Source organism: Coregonus clupeaformis, chromosome 21 (genome assembly GCF_020615455.1).
Source record: "Coregonus clupeaformis isolate EN_2021a chromosome 21, ASM2061545v1, whole genome shotgun sequence".
NCBI classification, from domain to species: Eukaryota; Metazoa; Chordata; class Actinopteri; order Salmoniformes; family Salmonidae; genus Coregonus; species Coregonus clupeaformis.
This window is the reverse complement of record NC_059212.1, coordinates 22447641-22466615: the sequence shown is the minus strand read 5'-3', so window position 1 is coordinate 22466615 and position 18975 is coordinate 22447641. Positions and strand designations below refer to the sequence as shown.

Here is an 18975-nt window from a genome sequence, read left to right as displayed (position 1 = left end):
GTGGAACCGAATGCAAAAAATATCACCTTTTCTGATACAGACCAGGCAGGTCTACTAACTCAACAGCATAGAGCGGAGTCAGCCCACAGCCCCTCTCTCCCTCACCTCCCTCACCAAAAAAACATTTCTGTCAGCTCTCCATCCCTTTGGGGTTACTCGTCCTGTCAACACGGCAAAGTGAAATGGCGTATTTCAAATCATGAGAAGGAAAATACTTATTTGCCCTTCATTATCCTCCACATACCATGCAGTCCCTTCAACTGAGGCCAATTGGTTATGATAAGGTTACCCAAAAGGCCAATTGGCATTTTTGCACAGTATGTTGCAGCCCCGAAGAGTGATTCGCAAGACAAATCCACGGTTTTATTAGAGTAGTAAGGAATATCAAAGACATTTCTACAGATGGAAGCTATTTATGGCAAAAGGGGTCTTTCTAAACAACCACACTCTGTGGCAATTACGGTGCATTCGGAAAGTATTCAGACCCACATGTTTTTTACGTTACAGCTATATTCTAAAATTGATTACATTAAAATGTTTCCTAAATCTACACACAATACCCCATAATGACAAAGCAAAAACAGGTTTTTTGATATTTTTGTAAATGTATTAAAAATAAAAAACAGAAATACCTTATTTACATAAGTATTCAGACCCTTTGCTATGCGACTCGAAATTGAGCTCAGGTGCATCCTGTCTCCATTGATCATCCTTGAGATGTTTCTACAATTTTATTGGAGTCCACCTATGATAAAATCAATTGATTGGACATGATTTGGAAAGGCACACACTTGTCTATATAAAGGTCCCACAGTTGACAGTGCATGTCAGAGCAAAAACCAAGCCATGAGGTCGAAGGAATTGTCCATAGAGCTCCGAGACAGGATCGTGCCGAGGCACAGATCTGGGGAAGCGTACCAAAAAAATGTCTGCAGCATTCAAGGTCCAAGAACACAGTGGCCTCCATCATTCTAAAATGGAAAACGTTTGTAACTGCCAAGACTCTTCCTAGAGAAAATTTAGCAATCGGGGGAGAAGGGCGTTAGTCATGGAGGTGACCAAGAACCCGATGGTCACTCTTACAGAGCACCAGAGTTCCTCTGTGGAGATGGGAGAACCTTCCAGAAGGACAACCATCTCTGCAGCACTCCACCAATCAGGCCTTTATGGTAGAGTGGCCAGACAGAAGCCACTCCTCAGTAGAAGGCACATGACAGCCCGCTTGGAGTTAGCCAAAAGGCACCTAAAGGACTCTCAAACCATGAGAAAAAAAATTCTCTGGTCTGATGAAACCAAGATTGACCTCTTTGGCCTGAATGCCAAGCGTCACGTCTGGAGGAAACCTGGCAACATCCCTACGGTGAAGCATGGTGGTGGCAGCATCATGCTGTGGGGATGTTTTTCAGCGTCAGGGACTGGGAGACTAGTCAGGGTCGAGGGAAAGAGAGATCCTTGATGAAAACCTGCTCCAGAGCGCTCAGGACCTCAGACTGGCGCAAAGGTTCACCTTCCAACAGGAAAACTACCCTAAGCACACAGCCAAGACAACGCAGGAGTGGCTTCGGTACAAGTCTCAATGTCCTTGAGTGGCCCAACCAGAGCCCGGACTTGAACCCGATCGAACAACTCTGGAGAGACCTGACAATAGCTGTGCAGCGACGCTCCCCATCCAACCTGACAGAGCTTGAGAGGATCTGCAGAGAAGAATGAGAGAAACTCCCCAAATACAGGTGTGCCAAGCTTGTAGCGTCATACCCAAGAAGGGTGCTGATGGAACACAACAGGGTGGCAGGCAGCCTAGCGGTTAGAGCGTTGGGCCAGTAACCGAAAGGTTGCTTGTTTGAATCCCAGAGCCGACAAGGTAAAAAATCTGTTGATGTGCCATTGAGAAAGGTAATTGCTCCAGGGTGGCCTTTGATAATGGCTGACCCTGGCGTGACCTCTCTGAGGGTGTCTCAGGGAGAGTTGGGATATGCAAAAAAACATTTCCAATATACACATGCCTATTAATACACACTTGTACATGTGTGAAATAGGAAAAATATAAGCACCTACCAAATTATTTATTATTATACAATGCCGTATTGTCATAATTTGAAGAGAGAATGCTTCGGTTTATATCTTTATCATTCTAAAACTATAATCTGGTCATTTTCACCCATCTATCAAATTACGTAATGGCAGATTGATACAAAACAGTGTGGCAAACTCTAATGGCCAAGACCTCAAACAAAGAGCATGAATAATTTATGTTTCCCTCCAAAAACACAGTAACATGCCAACTGAACTTCAGATTCAGAAAAATATGAACTGCCGTCAACAAGCAGTCAGCATACAGTTATGTTTTGTAGGATGATGCACTTCACGTTTGCATAACAAGGTTGATCCATACGACTCAGAAAACAGGTATTGGAAATGTTCAGACCATTAAGAGTGTGAGGAGGGTAAGAGGGGCCTCTGCAGTACTGGGGGGCCTCTGAGACCCACTAACGTATGTTCACAAGGGCCTGGCTGATGGCCATGACGGTGGGGCTTCTGGATTGGGGGCAGCCGTTCCCCAGAGGTGTCCAGGGAGGAAGGTTTTCCTTTGGCCGGAGACAGTATGGGGGTGGAATGAATGAACCATGATAATAACTCCAGAGCACGGTGGTCTCACAGCACTTAGTGCTGAGCATAGTATGTCTATGAGAAACTGTACATCGGAAACCTCCGACGCTATGACAATCAAGTGCAGTGGTTGCTTTCTAATTTGGAATTTTCACACTTTATCCATCTTAACAACAAAATGTTTGAATGCTAATCATAGTACATATTAGGGCAATACTTGGTAGCTTAAAATACAGATCTATAAAATTAATCAATAATGAATCATAACTGCACACAAAAAACACATTCTGAAGCCTGAGGGAACAGAGCCCAAACAAAGGAGGGTGAGTAAGTTCAATTGGGAGCCCCATGCCATGACCTAGTAAAATCTGACTCATATTTTCAAACAGTTTATCCGTCCCCACCAGACAAGCACTTCTCTGAAACGTAACCCTACCGGGTCACTGGAGAGACAGTAAATCACCAAAGATTAGAAAAGCAAATGTCTCTGATCTCCAGGAAGTATATATTCTTTCCTTAAAGGGGCACTGAAACTACAATAGCGTTCCGCTATCATCTGTATCCCACTTCCTTTCCTTTTCTTCAGGGTAGAAGGGACACCAACAGACCAATACAATTCCCCTCAGCAAAATAGCCTAATGCATTGAAAATGCCAGAAATACAAAGAGCTTAGCTTACCCATGAAAGCTATTTCTGTTACTAAATCAATAGGAAGTAAATACAGAGGAAAGCTTTCAAGACTAGAAGAAAAAGTGAGTATTCATCCATCCCACTAACAATCAGTTGTTGAAGCTGGTTCAAGCTTTCACTAAACTAAACTGATGACTATAGTTATGGTGAGTGTAGGTTTTCTGTTTATACACTGTGGGTAGGTGGAGGTGTAAATTGTCTGTGGCTTCTGATTACGTGAAAGCTCTGCTCCAAAACTACATCAATAAACTTCCTTCGAGTTTAGAGTCAAACGTTTATATTTGGCATGCTGTTGCTCAGTCGCACATCGTCTCCTGGACCTTACCATTCACATTAATTGCTGGTAACACCAAGGACATCTTTGGCCTGCTCCCCTTGCTGTGGTTGGTTGCAGGGAGCAGAAGGTGATCCTAGAGAAACAGACAGAGAATGGGGGATTAGAGCGTTAATGCAGTGAGTCATTACTCAAGAGCTGACCTGGTCTTTAGGCAATAAGGAGATACATTTGACAGAGATTTTGTGCTGTTCAGGGCAGATGTTCTCTCACAAATCCCAGTAGGACTATGCATGTGGACTGAATTTGATTTAACCTTTATTTAACTATGTAGTCCCATTGAGGTCAGAAGAACTCTTTCCCAAGGGAGACCTGGCATCAATAAATGTACATCATTTACAGTCATGGGTGCCTTGGTCAAGGGCAGTGCCTACAACCGAAACAATGCCTCAAGCCACTGTCTGTCCACCTCTAGGCTGACAACAACATTCCCTGGATTCTGAAGAAATACACGTAATGACAGACCAGAAACATCCAGACCCTTAAGTGGCCACTGCGGCCATAACTCTAAAGTACACGCAGCATGAACCCAACAAGGCACAAGAGGTCCGGAATTCACAAAGAAACGTCATAAATGCCAATAAATCTCAACATACATTGACCTCTGACCATAACTTTGACTGTACAACATTTTCACTGTTTGGGGTGTAAAGACAGTCATTATGTGAAGAGACAGGCCAAAACAGTAGTTAACAACAGCATTGACACCTGGAAAGCAGGTTGTGACATATACATAAAAAGAACAGGAGAACGACGTGGTTGTAAATGTATTTTAAAGCAGACAGCTGGGGCTCTATGAAAATAATCAATGATTGGCACATTGGATAGACAAGCCATCCATTGTTCAAAGAAATAATCACAAATCAAGCACATGGCCATTAAAACACTGACCATATCAGAGACAGTAATTTCTTGACTCAAACCAAGGCTACTTGGTAGAGTTCAAATGCAGCTACATGCTGTCTGATAAGCTAGTCATCTAGGTCCCCTCCATGGAGCCCTAGACTTTATTAGAGGCATAAACACAGTAATTCAAAATCCTGTTAAACATTGGTGGTTTGGGAGAGGAGACCCATGCATGGTTGAGAGACCGCTGTCACCAGCTTCACCAGACCAGACCGCTCCGCTCTCAGTTGGGACAGAGCAGCAGCAAAAACCCGATCTGGGTTCAAAAACTATTTGAAATCTTTCAAGTACTTTCCATGTTTGATTTAGCCTTCCTGGGGTGTCAGGTGGGTGGGTTTTGCGACTATTCTATTGGTTCCATTGCTCATCAAGCCCAGCTAAAGTATTTGAAAAGATTTTAAAGAGTGAAAACAGAGCTGTTCCTGGATGAAGAGAAGAAGTCATGGAAAAACTAGGAACTGATGTAGAACAGATTTACAGTAAAGTAGGCCTATAGGCTTTGAGGAGCTATGGGGTCAATTAGGATTGCTCAACGCATCATTGAATTTAGGGCTCCCAAGGACTAGTTAACATACCAAAAGACTCAAAAGACTAAAAAAGTCAGACATTTACAGTAGACTAGAGTGACGGCACAGACACAATATTTTGTTTTGAAGCCAGCTGCCACTGTGGGGAGTACATATGACTGTACCGCAGATGGACATAGATGGCTAACATAAATGTTAGCATCTGCTAAAAGTAGCTAGCTACATGATTGGTCTGCTTCTGAGTGAAATATCTGAGCCAGTACGGAATGCTTCGGATTAGGGCTGTGGAGGTCACGAAATTTCGTCAGCCGGTGATTGTCAAGCAAATAACTAACTGTTGGACTCACGCTAATTGACCGTAATTAACATAAATACATTTAGCATCTCCTGGCTTCCACACAGCCTACAAGCCACTGATGCAGACCTTTGGAACATCTACATTTCAAAAAAGTCGAATAAATCCATTTAATATAGCCTTCACAATAAATACATGATTTATTTTAGACAGGTCTAAAAAAGCATGATATGAAGAAAATGTAGTCTATTTTCAGAAGAACAGAATAACATACTCTGAGTTGTCCTTATGTTAGGTCCTGATCTGGCTATGCCAAATGGCTGTGGGCTACAGTAGTTTATTTAGCAGACAAGATTTGCTTAGAATTCCATGGCATTATTTTATAGTATGAAGAATACAATTGAACAAAGCTGAATAAAATAGAAAGGATATTTTCTCCAATCGATTTGAGGGAGTGCGCACATGCGGCTATACTGTGTTGAGCGGTTAACAAAGAAATAGGTATTCCTATATGCTTAATTTAGAGTTATTAATGTAACTTTAGTTGTTCTACAAACGTTGAGCTATATGTTTAGATTTTTAATACATTGTAAGGCTGCATGACGCGACTCTAATGATGATTTTGAAAAAAAGTAGCTTGAAAGGCATGAGCTCTCCTTTGTTTTTTGCGCAAGCTGTACACACTCATTCACAATTTAACAAGCACTTGATAATGCCTAGAATTTCACGGCGGTATCCCCTTTGTGTGGCCGTAATGCCCCCTAAACAAATCCATGCCTATTGCAGCCAGTGTCCGTTGTGCCCTTCTTCCTGAGTGCTGAGCGCTCCAAATCACCTCTCACTCACATGGCTCTCCATCACGTGATCAGGTCTTTCTCACAGGCTACAAGTGAAGATAGACACATCGGGGACGCAACTGCGCACGACCTTATCCAATTCCGAGGTGCATATTGAAGATATTGGAAGAACTGTCCATATTTACTTTTTGTCAGCCAACAAGATGAGTAGGCCTAACGAACAGCAAAAGCACTAGCCTATGTTAATTTACTATCCCCCATAGTACAAAAGTCAACCTATTCTATTCTGTGGGGGAAATAAATATTCCAAACATAGTCCGGGACAGTTGTGGGATGCTATAGATTCCAAATTAATACAACCACTTGCATCAAAAAACATTCTTTACGCAATGTGGCTGACGCAACAGATCAGAACGTTTGGCTTAAAATGTTGATAAACTTTTAGGCTATTTCTTCACATTATAAGCGCAGCAATGCGGACATGGTAGTAGGCTATAAGCGCGAATGTTCCATTAGAGTGCTGAGTACCAGGCAGTTAGCAAGTTTGGTAGGCTATTAATGACCAGCAGCAGCATCAGAACTTGAAGAAGCCTAATTACCGTGACTAAACGGTCACGTGGAATTTGACTGCCTTCATGACTGGTGACCGCTGGTGTGGCGGTAATACGGTCACCGCAACAGCCCTAGTTCGGATCAGCACAATACAGTGTCTAAACAACAGTGTAAGTAGGTGGAGACATGGAAGCCAGGGTCAACTGCACTTGAAATAGACTGAGACTCTGGTTCTGATCCAGCCCTTCAAAACAACACCAGTTCGAAGAAGCTGACAGAACTAAGGCGCTTAGTGTAAAACACACACCAGGCACTGTTCCCCATTGGGTAGTCACAGCACACACAGGCAGTGACACACGCATATACATGATAACACACGCACTCTACACACACGTACACATGGATTTGGTATTGTAGATATGTGGTAGTAGTGGCTTGAGGGCACACACTTAATGTGTTGTGAAAAGTGTTATGAAATGTAATGTCATGTAATATTTTTTATTGTATATAACTGCCTTAATGTTGCTGGACCACAGGAAGAGTAATAAATACAAATACAGCCTATCAACAGCCACCTTCAGGAAAATGATTCTTGACTTTGTCTTGAAAGAGGATTGAGTATGGTTGCGTTGGTGCTAGCAGTCTTCAAAATGACACATGCTAGCTGTCTACATGGGAATACAGTAGGCCAACCCCCTATTCGGCTCTTTGGCAGAGGTTGTAAAAGCAGGTAGGCCTGAACTCTAAGAGACCACACGTTTCCATGAGTTTTGCCCCCCCAAAAAGTGGAAAGAAATTCTACAATTTTGTCCAAAAACATATTTTCACTTACCCCAGTGAGCCAATTATCCTCAACAAAAGTGATTCAGGGAGTGAAGGTATGAATATATTCACCTACAAAACCTTTGGGTTCTGCTTTTCCTTTCCACAGCAGCCCAGGTCTAACCATGTACATCAAGTTAGTGTTCTGCTCTTTCCATCACTTGCGTTGTGGCGTGTGCTTTGGGAAAGGCCAATGAAACCAGAAGCTGCTCTGTTCATTCCATCAGGCCAGAGAGAGGGCTTAGGCTTAGGAGAGCCGGCTGCAGCTGTGCAATCAGTCACTCCCTCCTCTACTGTACATTCTTGTCTACTGGTAGAAGGACTCCAATCCAATGGCTGGCTGAATGACCCATTTGAGGGCTAGAAGTACAGATCGTACAGAAGCCGGCAGCCACGTCCAATAACGTCACAACTCTTGTTTCCAGTTAACCCAGTGTAATTCATTCAGTTACTGTAAATGCGTGACACTCGCTTAAAAGGAAAATGTTCACCAAGTATGCTCCTTTCCAGTAGTTACTGTACATAAGCTGTACATTGAGAGCTGTTGTCAATGTGTCAAACCCTCCACACTTTGACGAACTTAAAGGACATTTTCAAAAAAATCCAGCACCACCCCAACATCAACATATGTGAAAATGCCGTGTTTCTATGTTTTGTGGGAAAAAAAGATACGTGTTTCCAACTACATCATCGGTGTGCATCATAGGCCTTGCCTACTAATTGGTTGATGATGTAATTGGACCCCGTGTAGCTCAGTTGGTAGAGCATGGCGCTTGCAACGCCAGGGTTGTGGGTTCGATTCCCACGGGGGGCCAGTATGAAAATGTATGCACTCACTAACTGTAAGTCGCTCTGGATAAGAGCGTCTGCTAAATGACTAAAATGTAAAAAATTGGAAACACTTCTTTCTCTATCTGTTTTACTACAAAACATAGAAACGCGCCATTTTCACATATGTTGATGTTGGGGTGGTGCTGGAGATGATGAATTACATTTTTTGAAAAGTTATTTTAAGATCGTCAAAGTGTGGAGGGTTTGACACATTGACAACAGCTCTCAATGTACAGCTTATGTACAGTAACTACTGGAAAGGAGCATTCTTGGTTTGCCAGCAAAGGGTTTCCATTGAGGCCATGATACAAAAAAAATGGAATAAGAGTTTCTTATCCGGTCTGAATGATGTAGGCAGGTCTGAAGGCAGGTGGTGGGTGGGTTGAATCCCCATTGTGGCTCAGTAAACAGGGCCTTCAGGAAACAGATATCTGGTCCTTGGATAAAGGGCCCTCAGAGAGCAGAACTGACGGGCACACAAAAGAGCTAAAGAGGTGCCCCTGGGAATTGATGGTCCAAATGGAGAGATTGTGATCAGAGTTCACTTTCCTTCTCTCTCTGCCTGTTTCTCTCGCTCTCAGGTTCTCACAAAACAGACGTTGGCAGGCCATCAGAGAGAATGGTCCCTGCTAATTCTCCTGAGCAGTCATCAGGTTGGAATAATGTTGCAAATCAGACCTAAGACTTTCTGAATAGATGGCTAATTTAATGGGGGGGGGCAGTGTTAGGGGTGCATTGGAATAAGACAGTCAGTCCTTCTGGTTGGGAATGACAATGAAAGCCTTCTCAGTGTAACAGAGACAGCACTAAGAAGGGATTCAGCCGATTAGCATCATGAGAATGCTTTTACGAAGCCTCTGAAGACTTTACAGGTTTCGCTCTATGATATGTCTTATGGAAAGTCTGGAAACATATCAGAGGAGAAGGACTAACAGATCTAGGGGGTCTCAGAGTTCATAGTTTGTGGTACTTTTATGAAAACGGAGGTATGTTCAATTTGGTAATCGAAGACACTTTCCTGGCAGAGGTTGCCGATAAACAGGTTATTTTGATTTCTGCTTTAATGTAAATGTTTTGGAGATGTGTCAGTACAATGGATACATCATTTGAATTGACCAGACAAAAGATGTCAAAATGTATGGGACGGAAGGAATATGTGCTTAATCAATAAATCTAAAGATTATCTGTGGTTAGGCTACATCAAATAAAAAAGTGAAATTCCAATCTTATAGCTTACGAGAAATGGACTCCGTCGGTAACCATAAACGGTAATTTTACCAAAACACCACACAGAATAAAAGGAATATAAGAACAGCCTCAAGTAACTTCTTTATTGTTCTAGATCATTTAATATGGATGCCAATTTCATAAGGTCTACATGCCCTAGGTGACTGAAAGACATAAAATTCCTTCCGAATGTGCTCCCTCAGAATTCAATACATCAAACACACGAATGAAACTCACCAATAGGTCAGTCATTAACTGTATACTGTTAAAGCTACAAATCACATACAAATGCATTACATATGCTCATTTGTGACGATTGAAATGCCAATGTACATATTTAAAATCAGCCACAGCCATTTTTCAATCCTCATTCATTCATGCATTTGGGAGTAAAAAGAAAAGGAAATAAAAGGAAATATTTTCCTAAGCTTCAAAAGAACATCTGCTTTTTCAGTCGGGGCTTTCCGCCTTCAATTAAGACAGAAAGTTGGTACCCTGGATCATGCTCAATATGCGCTTCAAAATTGTTTCATGACCGCTTTCTTTCCTACTCAGCAGTTTCATCTGCTGAAGACATGCTGATGCCAATACTGCATCTTGAAACAGTCACAGACCCGATCTCCATTGGCCATGAAACAGTCACAGACCCGATCTCCATTGGCCTTGAGATCAGTCACAATCCGAAGGACACATTGTTGCCTGCTTCTATGGAAAATGGTATGGAATATGCATGGAGTGACTCACCCTGCGAAAGGACACCACGTAGAAAGTGTCGCCTCGTCGATTTAACTCATCAAAGAAGTCCCTGTAGCTTTGATGGCGTGAGTAGTACACCTGAACCTCCCTCCCTGGTCTACTGAGAGAGAGACAGAGGTGACAGTGAAATACACTATATGACATTCAAATATAATATCAAAACTAAATCTAACATAATATAAATCTGATGTGTAATTAAAGTTAATTGACATCTTAGAGAGTCTGACAATATCTATGACATATACAGTGGGGAAAAAAGTATTTAGTCAGCCACCAATTGTGCAAGTTCTCCCACTTAAAAAGATGAGAGAGGCCTGTAATTTTCATCATAGGTACACGTCAACTATGACAGACAAAATGAGAAATAAAAATCCTGAAAATCACATTGTAGGATTTTTAATGAATTTATTTGCAAATTATGGTGGAAAATAAGTATTTGGTCACCTACAAACAAGCAAGATTTCTGGCTCTCACAGACCTGTAACTTCTTCTTTAAGAGGCTCCTCTGTCCTCCACTCGTTACCTGTATTAATGGCACCTGTTTGAACTTGTTATCAGTATAAAAGACACCTGTCCACAACCTCAAACAGTCACACTCCAAACTCCACTATGGCCAAGACCAAAGAGCTGTCAAAGGACACCAGAAACAAAATTGTAGACCTGCACCAGGCTGGGAAGACTGAATCTGCAATAGGTAAGCAGCTTAGTTAGAAGAAATCAACTGTGGGAGCAATTATTAGGAAATGGAAGACATACAAGACCACTGATAATCTCCCTTGATCTGGGGGCTCCACGCAAGATCTCACCCGTGGGGTCAAAATGATCACAAGAACGGTGAGCAAAAATCCCAGAACCACACGGGGGGACCTAGTGAATGACCTGCAGAGAGCTGGGACCAAGGTAACAAAGCCTACCATCAGTAACACACTACGCCGCCAGGGACTCAAATCCTGCAGTGGCAGACGTGTCCCCCTGCTTAAGCCAGTAAATGTCCAGGCCCGTCTGAAGTTTGCTAGAGTGCATTTGGATGATCCAGAAGAGGATTGGGAGAATGTCATATGGTCAGATGAAACCAAAATAGAACTTTTTGGTAAAAACTCAACTCGTTGTGTTTGGAGGACAAAGAATGCTGAGTTGCATCCAAAGAACACCATACCTACTGTGAAGCATGGGGGTGGAAACATCATGCTTTGGGGCTGTTTTTCTGCAAAGGGACCAGGACGACTGATCCGTGTAAAGGAAAGAATGAATGGGGCCATGTATCATGAGATTTTGAGTGAAAACCTCCTTCCATCAGCAAGGGCATTGAAGATGAAACGTGGCTGGGTCTTTCAGCATGACAATGATCCCAAACACACCGCCCGGGCAACGAAGGAGTGGCTTCGTAAGAAGCATTTCAAGGTCCTGGAGTGGCCTAGCCAGTCTCCAGATCTCAACCCCATAGAAAATCTTTGGAGGGGAGTTGAAAGTCTGTGTTGCCCAGCGACAGCCCCAAAACATCACTGCTCTAGAGGAGATCTGCATGGAGGAATGGGCCAAAATACCAGCAACAGTGTGTGAAAACCTTGTGAACACTTACAGAAAACATTTGACCTGTGTCATTGCCAACAAAGGGTATATAACAAAGTATTGAGAAACTTTTGTTATTGACCAAATACTTATTTTCCACCATAATTTGCAAATCAATTCATAAAAAATCCTACAATGTGATTTTCTGGATTTTTTTTTCCTCATTTTGTCTGTCATAGTTGACGTGTACCTATGATGAAAATTACAGGCCTCTCTCATCTTTTTAAGTGGGAGAACTTGCACAATTGGTGGCTGACTAAATACTTTTTTTCCCCACTGTATATGTACTGTATATAGCCTCGCTACTGTTATTTTTACTGTTATTTTACTGCTTTTATTTTTTACTTATCTATTGTTTACTTAACACTTATTTCTCTTAAAACTGCATTGTTGGTTAGGTCTTGTGAGTAAGCATTTCACTGCGCACGTGACATAACATTTGATTTGATTTGACAACAGTCAGAGACCTAGAACATGTTGATGAAATTTACAGTAACTACATTTACTGTAACTAAAATCACCATCTCCTTTACATTAACCATTATTACAATGGTATTATTATGCCTATTACTGTATTTTAAGAGAATAAGTCAGCTAGTAATAGTACTCCAAGTTCTCAGCTCACAGTGTAACACAAACATCTTAGAGTCCAGTAGGATTCATGTAGCATAGGTCTACCATTTGGTGACTTGGTAGCAAAGGCTACTATTGTGGTTGGGCAGCTAAATAGCAACACCACTGGAATGGCCTCTCATTCTGTTGAAGAAACAATAGTGGAACCAGAAAGAAAACCATGACCATAAAATAATTTGGAGAGAAATATTGTGAACATCTGAAGAGTTTGGGAAAGTGAGACATCGAAAATATTGTAGGGTCCATTTAAAAAGTATTTGCACAAAACCCCAAATCAATTCTGCCATTTGTGATAAATACTTACTCAGAGTAGCGGACTGTTACAACCGAGTTACTGGACTGGTTCGTCTGGGGTCTCTCCTCAGGTGACTTCTGTGAAAAAGTGATAAAATGCTGGTCAGTGAGTAATTTCTGTTCAATTCTGAAACTTTAATCATATACTGAAGATTGGAATACCATATTGTATTTTGTCTTGGCTGATTGATGACAAAATAAAAAACAAGTAGAACTTAAAAGAGACAAATACATAATATATGTGGTATTCTTTTGTAGTTTACCATTTCCTTAGCCAGTATGCTACATGAATGGACTTCAGGATGCTCTCTGAGAGCAATGCTCTGTTGTAGACCCTCAGAACCTGTTCCTCATCCTATCTCTGCTATACATATGGCCTGTGAACTACATGTGAAACTAAAGCACATATAACCTGTCACCAAGCAAACTCAGACAGTTGCCCTTTCAAAATACATGTAAGCTGAAATGTTTTCCTTTAAAATATAAGACACTTCCCCTTTAAAACTTTCCGATCAAAATCTAAAAACATATCAGTTAGCTTCTTTTATGTCATGTTTGAGCACTTCAGGAATAAGTTGATACAACCCATATCGTTGGATGACACATGCAATATTACCATAAAAACCAACAAGGCTGGGATGAAATTAACACTTTAAAAACAACTGACTAAAGCCAATCAAAGATCATGACAGTGAGTCCAGGCACGCCAGTTCAACGGGTCATGAGTGGCCTGCAGCTGTGCAAACACCATCAGGCTCATTTCGAGAAATTAGTCTTCCTAGCACTTCGGGACATTCCGAGACTCTGAAAAGGCGTTTCATGTTTCACTGTGGTTGGAGATTTGTGCCCAGAGTGATCTACATTTTAGGTCACCCTCAGCTTCAAACCTCACCCCTCACTGAGTCAATCAACAACTCTCCTTAAGTCAATCGTCATGCCTCAGCCTCACACTTCAAGGGGGGTAGACAATTGACTTAAGGAGGGGTGAGGCATGAGGCTGAGGGTGTCCTAGAATGTACACCTGAGGGGGGTCGAAACTGTGGAAAATTAAAAGAGATCTTAAAACACACCTTTTTAGCTTTGTTTTTCCTTAGGGTGCTTTTTAGTCATTCAGTTGTTATTGTTATTATTTTGTTTTTTATCCTCTTATGTTCTGTAGTAAAATACATATGTGATGTCTGAAATGTGCTGTATGAATAAAGTTTGATTTAATTTGAATACACCATACCTCAGTACAGATGAGGGGGATTAGGATTCCATTGAGACAGTAATTCTAGTCTGCGATAAATCCTACCGAATGTAGTACAAGTTTACCACAGACGTTTTAGGACATGGCAGAAACTCAGAACATACTGAACTGTATCCTGGTGTGGAGCAGAGATGAGATTGGATAGACAGAGGGGACTTCAAATCAAATCACATTTTATTGTCACATGCACTGAATACAACAGGTGTAGACCTACAGTGAAATGCTTACTTACAAGCTCTTCCTCAACGATGTATAGTTAAATAAAGACAATAAAAACACAAAAGAATGTAGGCTATATACAAGGAGTACCAATACCATATCAATGTGCAGGGATACATGGTACTTGAGGTAGATACAGTGATACAATGACAATGAGGTTAAAGTGCAGACTGTCCGCTTTAATTTGAGGGTAATTTCATCCATATCAGGTGAACCGTTTTCCCCCCATTTTAGGGGACCAAAGGTATTGGGACAAATTCACTTACAGTACCAGTCCAAAGTTTGGACACACCTACTCATGCAAGGCTTTTTCTTTATTTTTACTATTTTCTACATTGTAGAATAATAGTGAAGACATCAAAACTATGAAATAACACATATGGAATCATGTAGTAACCAAAAAAGTGTTGAACAAATCAAAACATATTTTATATTTGAGATTCTTCAAATAGCCACTCTTTGCCTTAATGACAGCTTTGCACACTCTTGGCATTCTCTCAACCAGTTTCACCTGGAATGCTTTTCCAACAGTCTTGAAGGAGTTCCCATATATGCTGAGCACTTGTTGGCTGCTTTTCCTTCACTCTGCTGTCTGACTCATCCCAAACCATCTCAATTGGGTTGAAGTCGGGGGATTGTGGAGGCCAGGTCATCTGATGCAGCACTCCATCACTCTCCTTCTTGGTAAAATAGCCCTTACACAGCTTGGAGGTGTGTTGGGTCATTGTTCTGTTGAAAAGCAAATGATATTCCCACTAAGGCCCAACCAGATGGGATGGCGTATGGCTTGCGAATGCTGTGGTACCATACTGGTTAAGTGTGCCTTGAATTCTAAATAAATCACAAACAGTGTCACCAGCAAAGCACCACCACACCATAACACCTCCTCCTCCATGCTTTACGATGGGAACTACACATGCGGAGATCCTCCGTTCACCCACACCACGTCTCACAAAGACACGGCGGTTGGAACCAAAAATCTCCAATTTGGACTCCAGACTAAAGGACACATTTCCACTGGTCTAATGTCCATTGCTCGTGTTTCTTGGCCCAAGCAGGTCTCTTCTTCTTATTGGTGTCCTTTAGTAGTGGTTTCTTTGCAGCAATTCGACCATGAAGGCCTGATTCACACAGTCCCCTCTGAACAGTTGATGTTGAGATGTGTCTGTGACTAACTCTGTGAATAATTTATTTGGGCTGCAATTTCTGAGGCTGTTAACTCTAATGTCTCCCGAGTGGCGCAGTGGTCTAAGGCACTGCATCGCAGTGCTAGCTGTGCCACTAGAGATCCTGGTTCGAATCCAGGCTCTGTCGTAGCCGGCCGTGACCGGGAGACCCATGGGGCAGCGCACAATTGGCCCAGCGTCGTCCAGGGTAGGGGAGGGAATGGCCGGCAGGGATGTAGCTCAGTTGGTAGAGCATGGCGTTTGCAACGCCAGGGTTGTGGGTTCGATTCCCAGGGGGGGGGGGGCAGTATGAAAAATAAAAAATAAAAATAATGTATTCACTAACTGTAAGTCGCTCTGGATAAGAGCGTCTGCTAAATGACTAAAATGTAAATCTAATGAACTTATCCTCTGCAGCAGAGGTAACTCTGGGTATTCCTTTCCTGTGGCGGTCCTCATGATCGCCAGTTTCATCATAGCGCTTGATGGTTTTTGCGACTGCACTGGAAGAAACTTTCAAAGTTCTTGACATTTTCCGGATTGACTGACCTTCATGTCATAAAGTAATGATATACCCCCCCTATCTTGTCACAACACAACTGATTGGCTCTAACGCATTAATTTTTAACAAAGGAACACCTGTTAATTGAAATGCATTCCAGGTATTGACTGGTACTGTATGTGTATTAAAGTATCCATATCGTAGTCAAAGTAGTCAAAAGTTTAGCATGTGGTCCCATATTCCTAGCACGCAATGATTACATCAAGCTTGTGACTCTACAAACTTGTTGGACGCATTTGCTGTTTGTTTTGTTTAAGAATATAATATGTTTCTAAACACTTCTACATTAATGTGGATGCATGCTACCATGATTACGGATAGTCCTGAATAAATAGTGAATAATGATGAGTGTGAAAGTTACAGACGCACAAATATCATACCCTCAAAAAATAAAAACCTCCCCTGTTTTTGTAATGGTGAGAGGTTAGCATGTCTTGGGGGTATAATATTTGTGCGTCTAACTTTCTCTTTCATCATTATTCACTATTCATTCAGGACTATCCGTAATCATGGTAGCATCCACATTAATGTCGAAGTGTTTAGAAACATATTCTATTCTTAACCAAAACAAACAGCAAACGCGTCCATCAAGTTTGTAGAGTCACAAGCTTGATGTAATCATTGCGCTAGGAATATGGGACCACATACTAAACTTTTGACTACTTTGACTACGATACGGATGAAAAAACCCTCAAATTAAAGTTGTCAGTCTGCACTTTAACCTCATAGTCATTGTATAGTGCTGGAGTACAGAGCCAAAACAACAACACGTGTCACTGTCCCAACACTTTTGGAGCTCACTATCTGCACATGTAGACAGGGGTAAAGTGACTAAGCAGGAGTGACTAGACTTTCATATCTAACTGGGTTATCTGCTCTGTACCAAAAGGAAATAGAGAGGCAAGTGATGGTAAATCTAGAAGACGCTCGTCCAACTCTCTTCATCATTCAGCCAGTTAGGTGCTATCGAAATCAGTCTCACACACAGATGTGCGATACAGAGACCGATAGAAACATCACTTTTTCTGTGCCAAGTTTCTCCATTCAGGACATACTCTCCACAGAGACCGAGAGGTCAAGATAAACCAAACGCAGACATATTTCGACACGGACACCATAGAAAACCAAAAACGTCACTCCAGTACAAAATAGAAATCAGCTATGCATAGTCACTTTACCCCTACCTACATGTACAAATTACCTTGACTAACCTGTACCCCCGCACATTGACTCGGTACTGGTACCCCCTGTATATAGCCTAGTTATTGTTATTTTATTGTGTTACTTTTTTTATTAAATTTTTGACTTTTAGTTTATTTAGTAAATATTTTCTTAAATCTATTTTCTTAAAACTGCATTGTTGGTTAAGGGCTTGGAAGTAAGTATTTCACGGTAAGGTCTACACCTGTTCGGCGCATGTGACAAATAACATTTGATTTGCTTTCACTGCAGAATCTGAGACAGTGGCATTACTCATGAACAGCTTGAGTTTGGTATTCAGCCTGACTGTATGATGTACAGTCTGTACCGTAGATTTAATTCCCTTTTCACCTGAAATATCCCTCTTCAAACTATGCGTGCTAGCCTCATTCCTGTGGGACTAGAAGAGTGGAGTGAGGCGGTTTTCAAGACCCGCTCCGCAACGAATCCGGCCTGACCTGGTAAGACACTCTAGTCTAATATTTAAAGTGATATCACAGGAAATATGACAACAACAAACATTATCTCCACTTTGTCCCTTCTTGTCTTTCCACACAGCAGGTTGGTGAGGATGGAGAGAGAGAGAGTTACAGATGGGTTCGTCCAACGCGTAGAGGGCTCTCCAAGCCTGTGCTTCACCGTGCGTTTCATGGACCTCAGTGGGGTTTTTCAGCTGCACTGTAATAAACTTACAGTCTGGGGTTCAACCTCTGCCCTGCGCTTTACTGGAATGAAATAGTCAGCCCTATGAGTCTTCTAGCTTCTTCTCATCAAATTATACTGTAGGTTCAACGTGGGAACCCAGAAGAAAGAGCATGAGGTCAAAGCGCTAAGGAGGTGCCAATATTCGGCAAAACTAGGATAGATCAAATCTCCAGGTCGGAGAAATCACAGGTCTCTACCTCTTTTCAGTTCGTTCTGCTATAGATAGAGGAAAATGCATAGGGGTTTTCCAAAGGACAGGAAAGTCTGGAAGAGTTTAACGTTTAAACACATCCAAAGAAGTACCGTAGGAAATGTATTTATCTGAGTCGTATAAAAGAGTACCTTGAGAAGAGTTGATCACTCACACTGTATGTAACCAATGCAACAGGGCTCTAGTCAAAAGTAGTGCACTTCCTTGTGAGTAGCGTTTCATGTGAGACACAGCCAGTGAGAAGAAAGGCTGAGTCCAGGTCTAGCCCTGGGGGTTACGTGCATGGGAGAGATGGTGGTAGAAGTGCCTGTAAATAGTTTGGAACGGTCTGCTCCCAGTTTCCATCTGTTTGTGAGAGGTCTTAGCCTTGAGCATGAAACGCTGTACAACTCCAACTTTATAAAACATTCACAGCTTTATATCCTCTCCCTCCTTCTACCTACCACGACGATCATCACAGAGAATTCACTCAACTTCCTGCAAGACCCAGAGGGTGTCATTAACAGTGGAAAACCCCCACTTCCAATTAGGCGACCCCCTTAAATATATCTTACACAGGAAGCTAGAAACATTTGGAATCTTCCCAAAATCAAAATTCCAAGCAGTCGATTTCTGAGTGGATAGACTATTGTAAGTGTCTAAAGCAAGCTAAATCTGAATCAGCCGTCTGAGTTTGTATTTGATCTGGTTATCATTTGCGTCCCATGTCAACTAATGTTAGTGGCAGCATTTCTTTGGGTGTCTTCCCTAGTATGTTTTTCTCTACAGTAAGTGGTGCATACAGTAACAAAGGGCAGTTTTGTGCAGCGCACACTGTATGAAG

At 41.9% G+C, this 18975-nt stretch overlaps 1 protein-coding gene across 5 annotated transcripts in view; it reads right to left on the bottom strand.

The window, feature by feature from the left end:
- LOC121535094 (cyclic AMP-dependent transcription factor ATF-6 alpha) overlaps positions 1–18975 on the bottom strand; it is a 42783-nt gene that overhangs the window by 3850 nt on the left and 19958 nt on the right. For 4 of the 5 annotated variants that reach the window (XM_041841810.2, XM_041841807.2, XM_041841809.2 and 1 more), the window contains exons 12-14: positions 12851–12918; positions 10333–10444; positions 3623–3707 (exon numbers count right to left, since the gene is read on the bottom strand). In XM_041841810.2, coding sequence (XP_041697744.2) covers positions 3623–3707; positions 10333–10444; positions 12851–12918 — 265 coding nt within the window. The remainder of the gene's footprint in view (positions 1–3622; positions 3708–10332; positions 10445–12850; positions 12919–18975) is intronic. The other variant, XM_041841811.2, reaches the window with a different exon arrangement.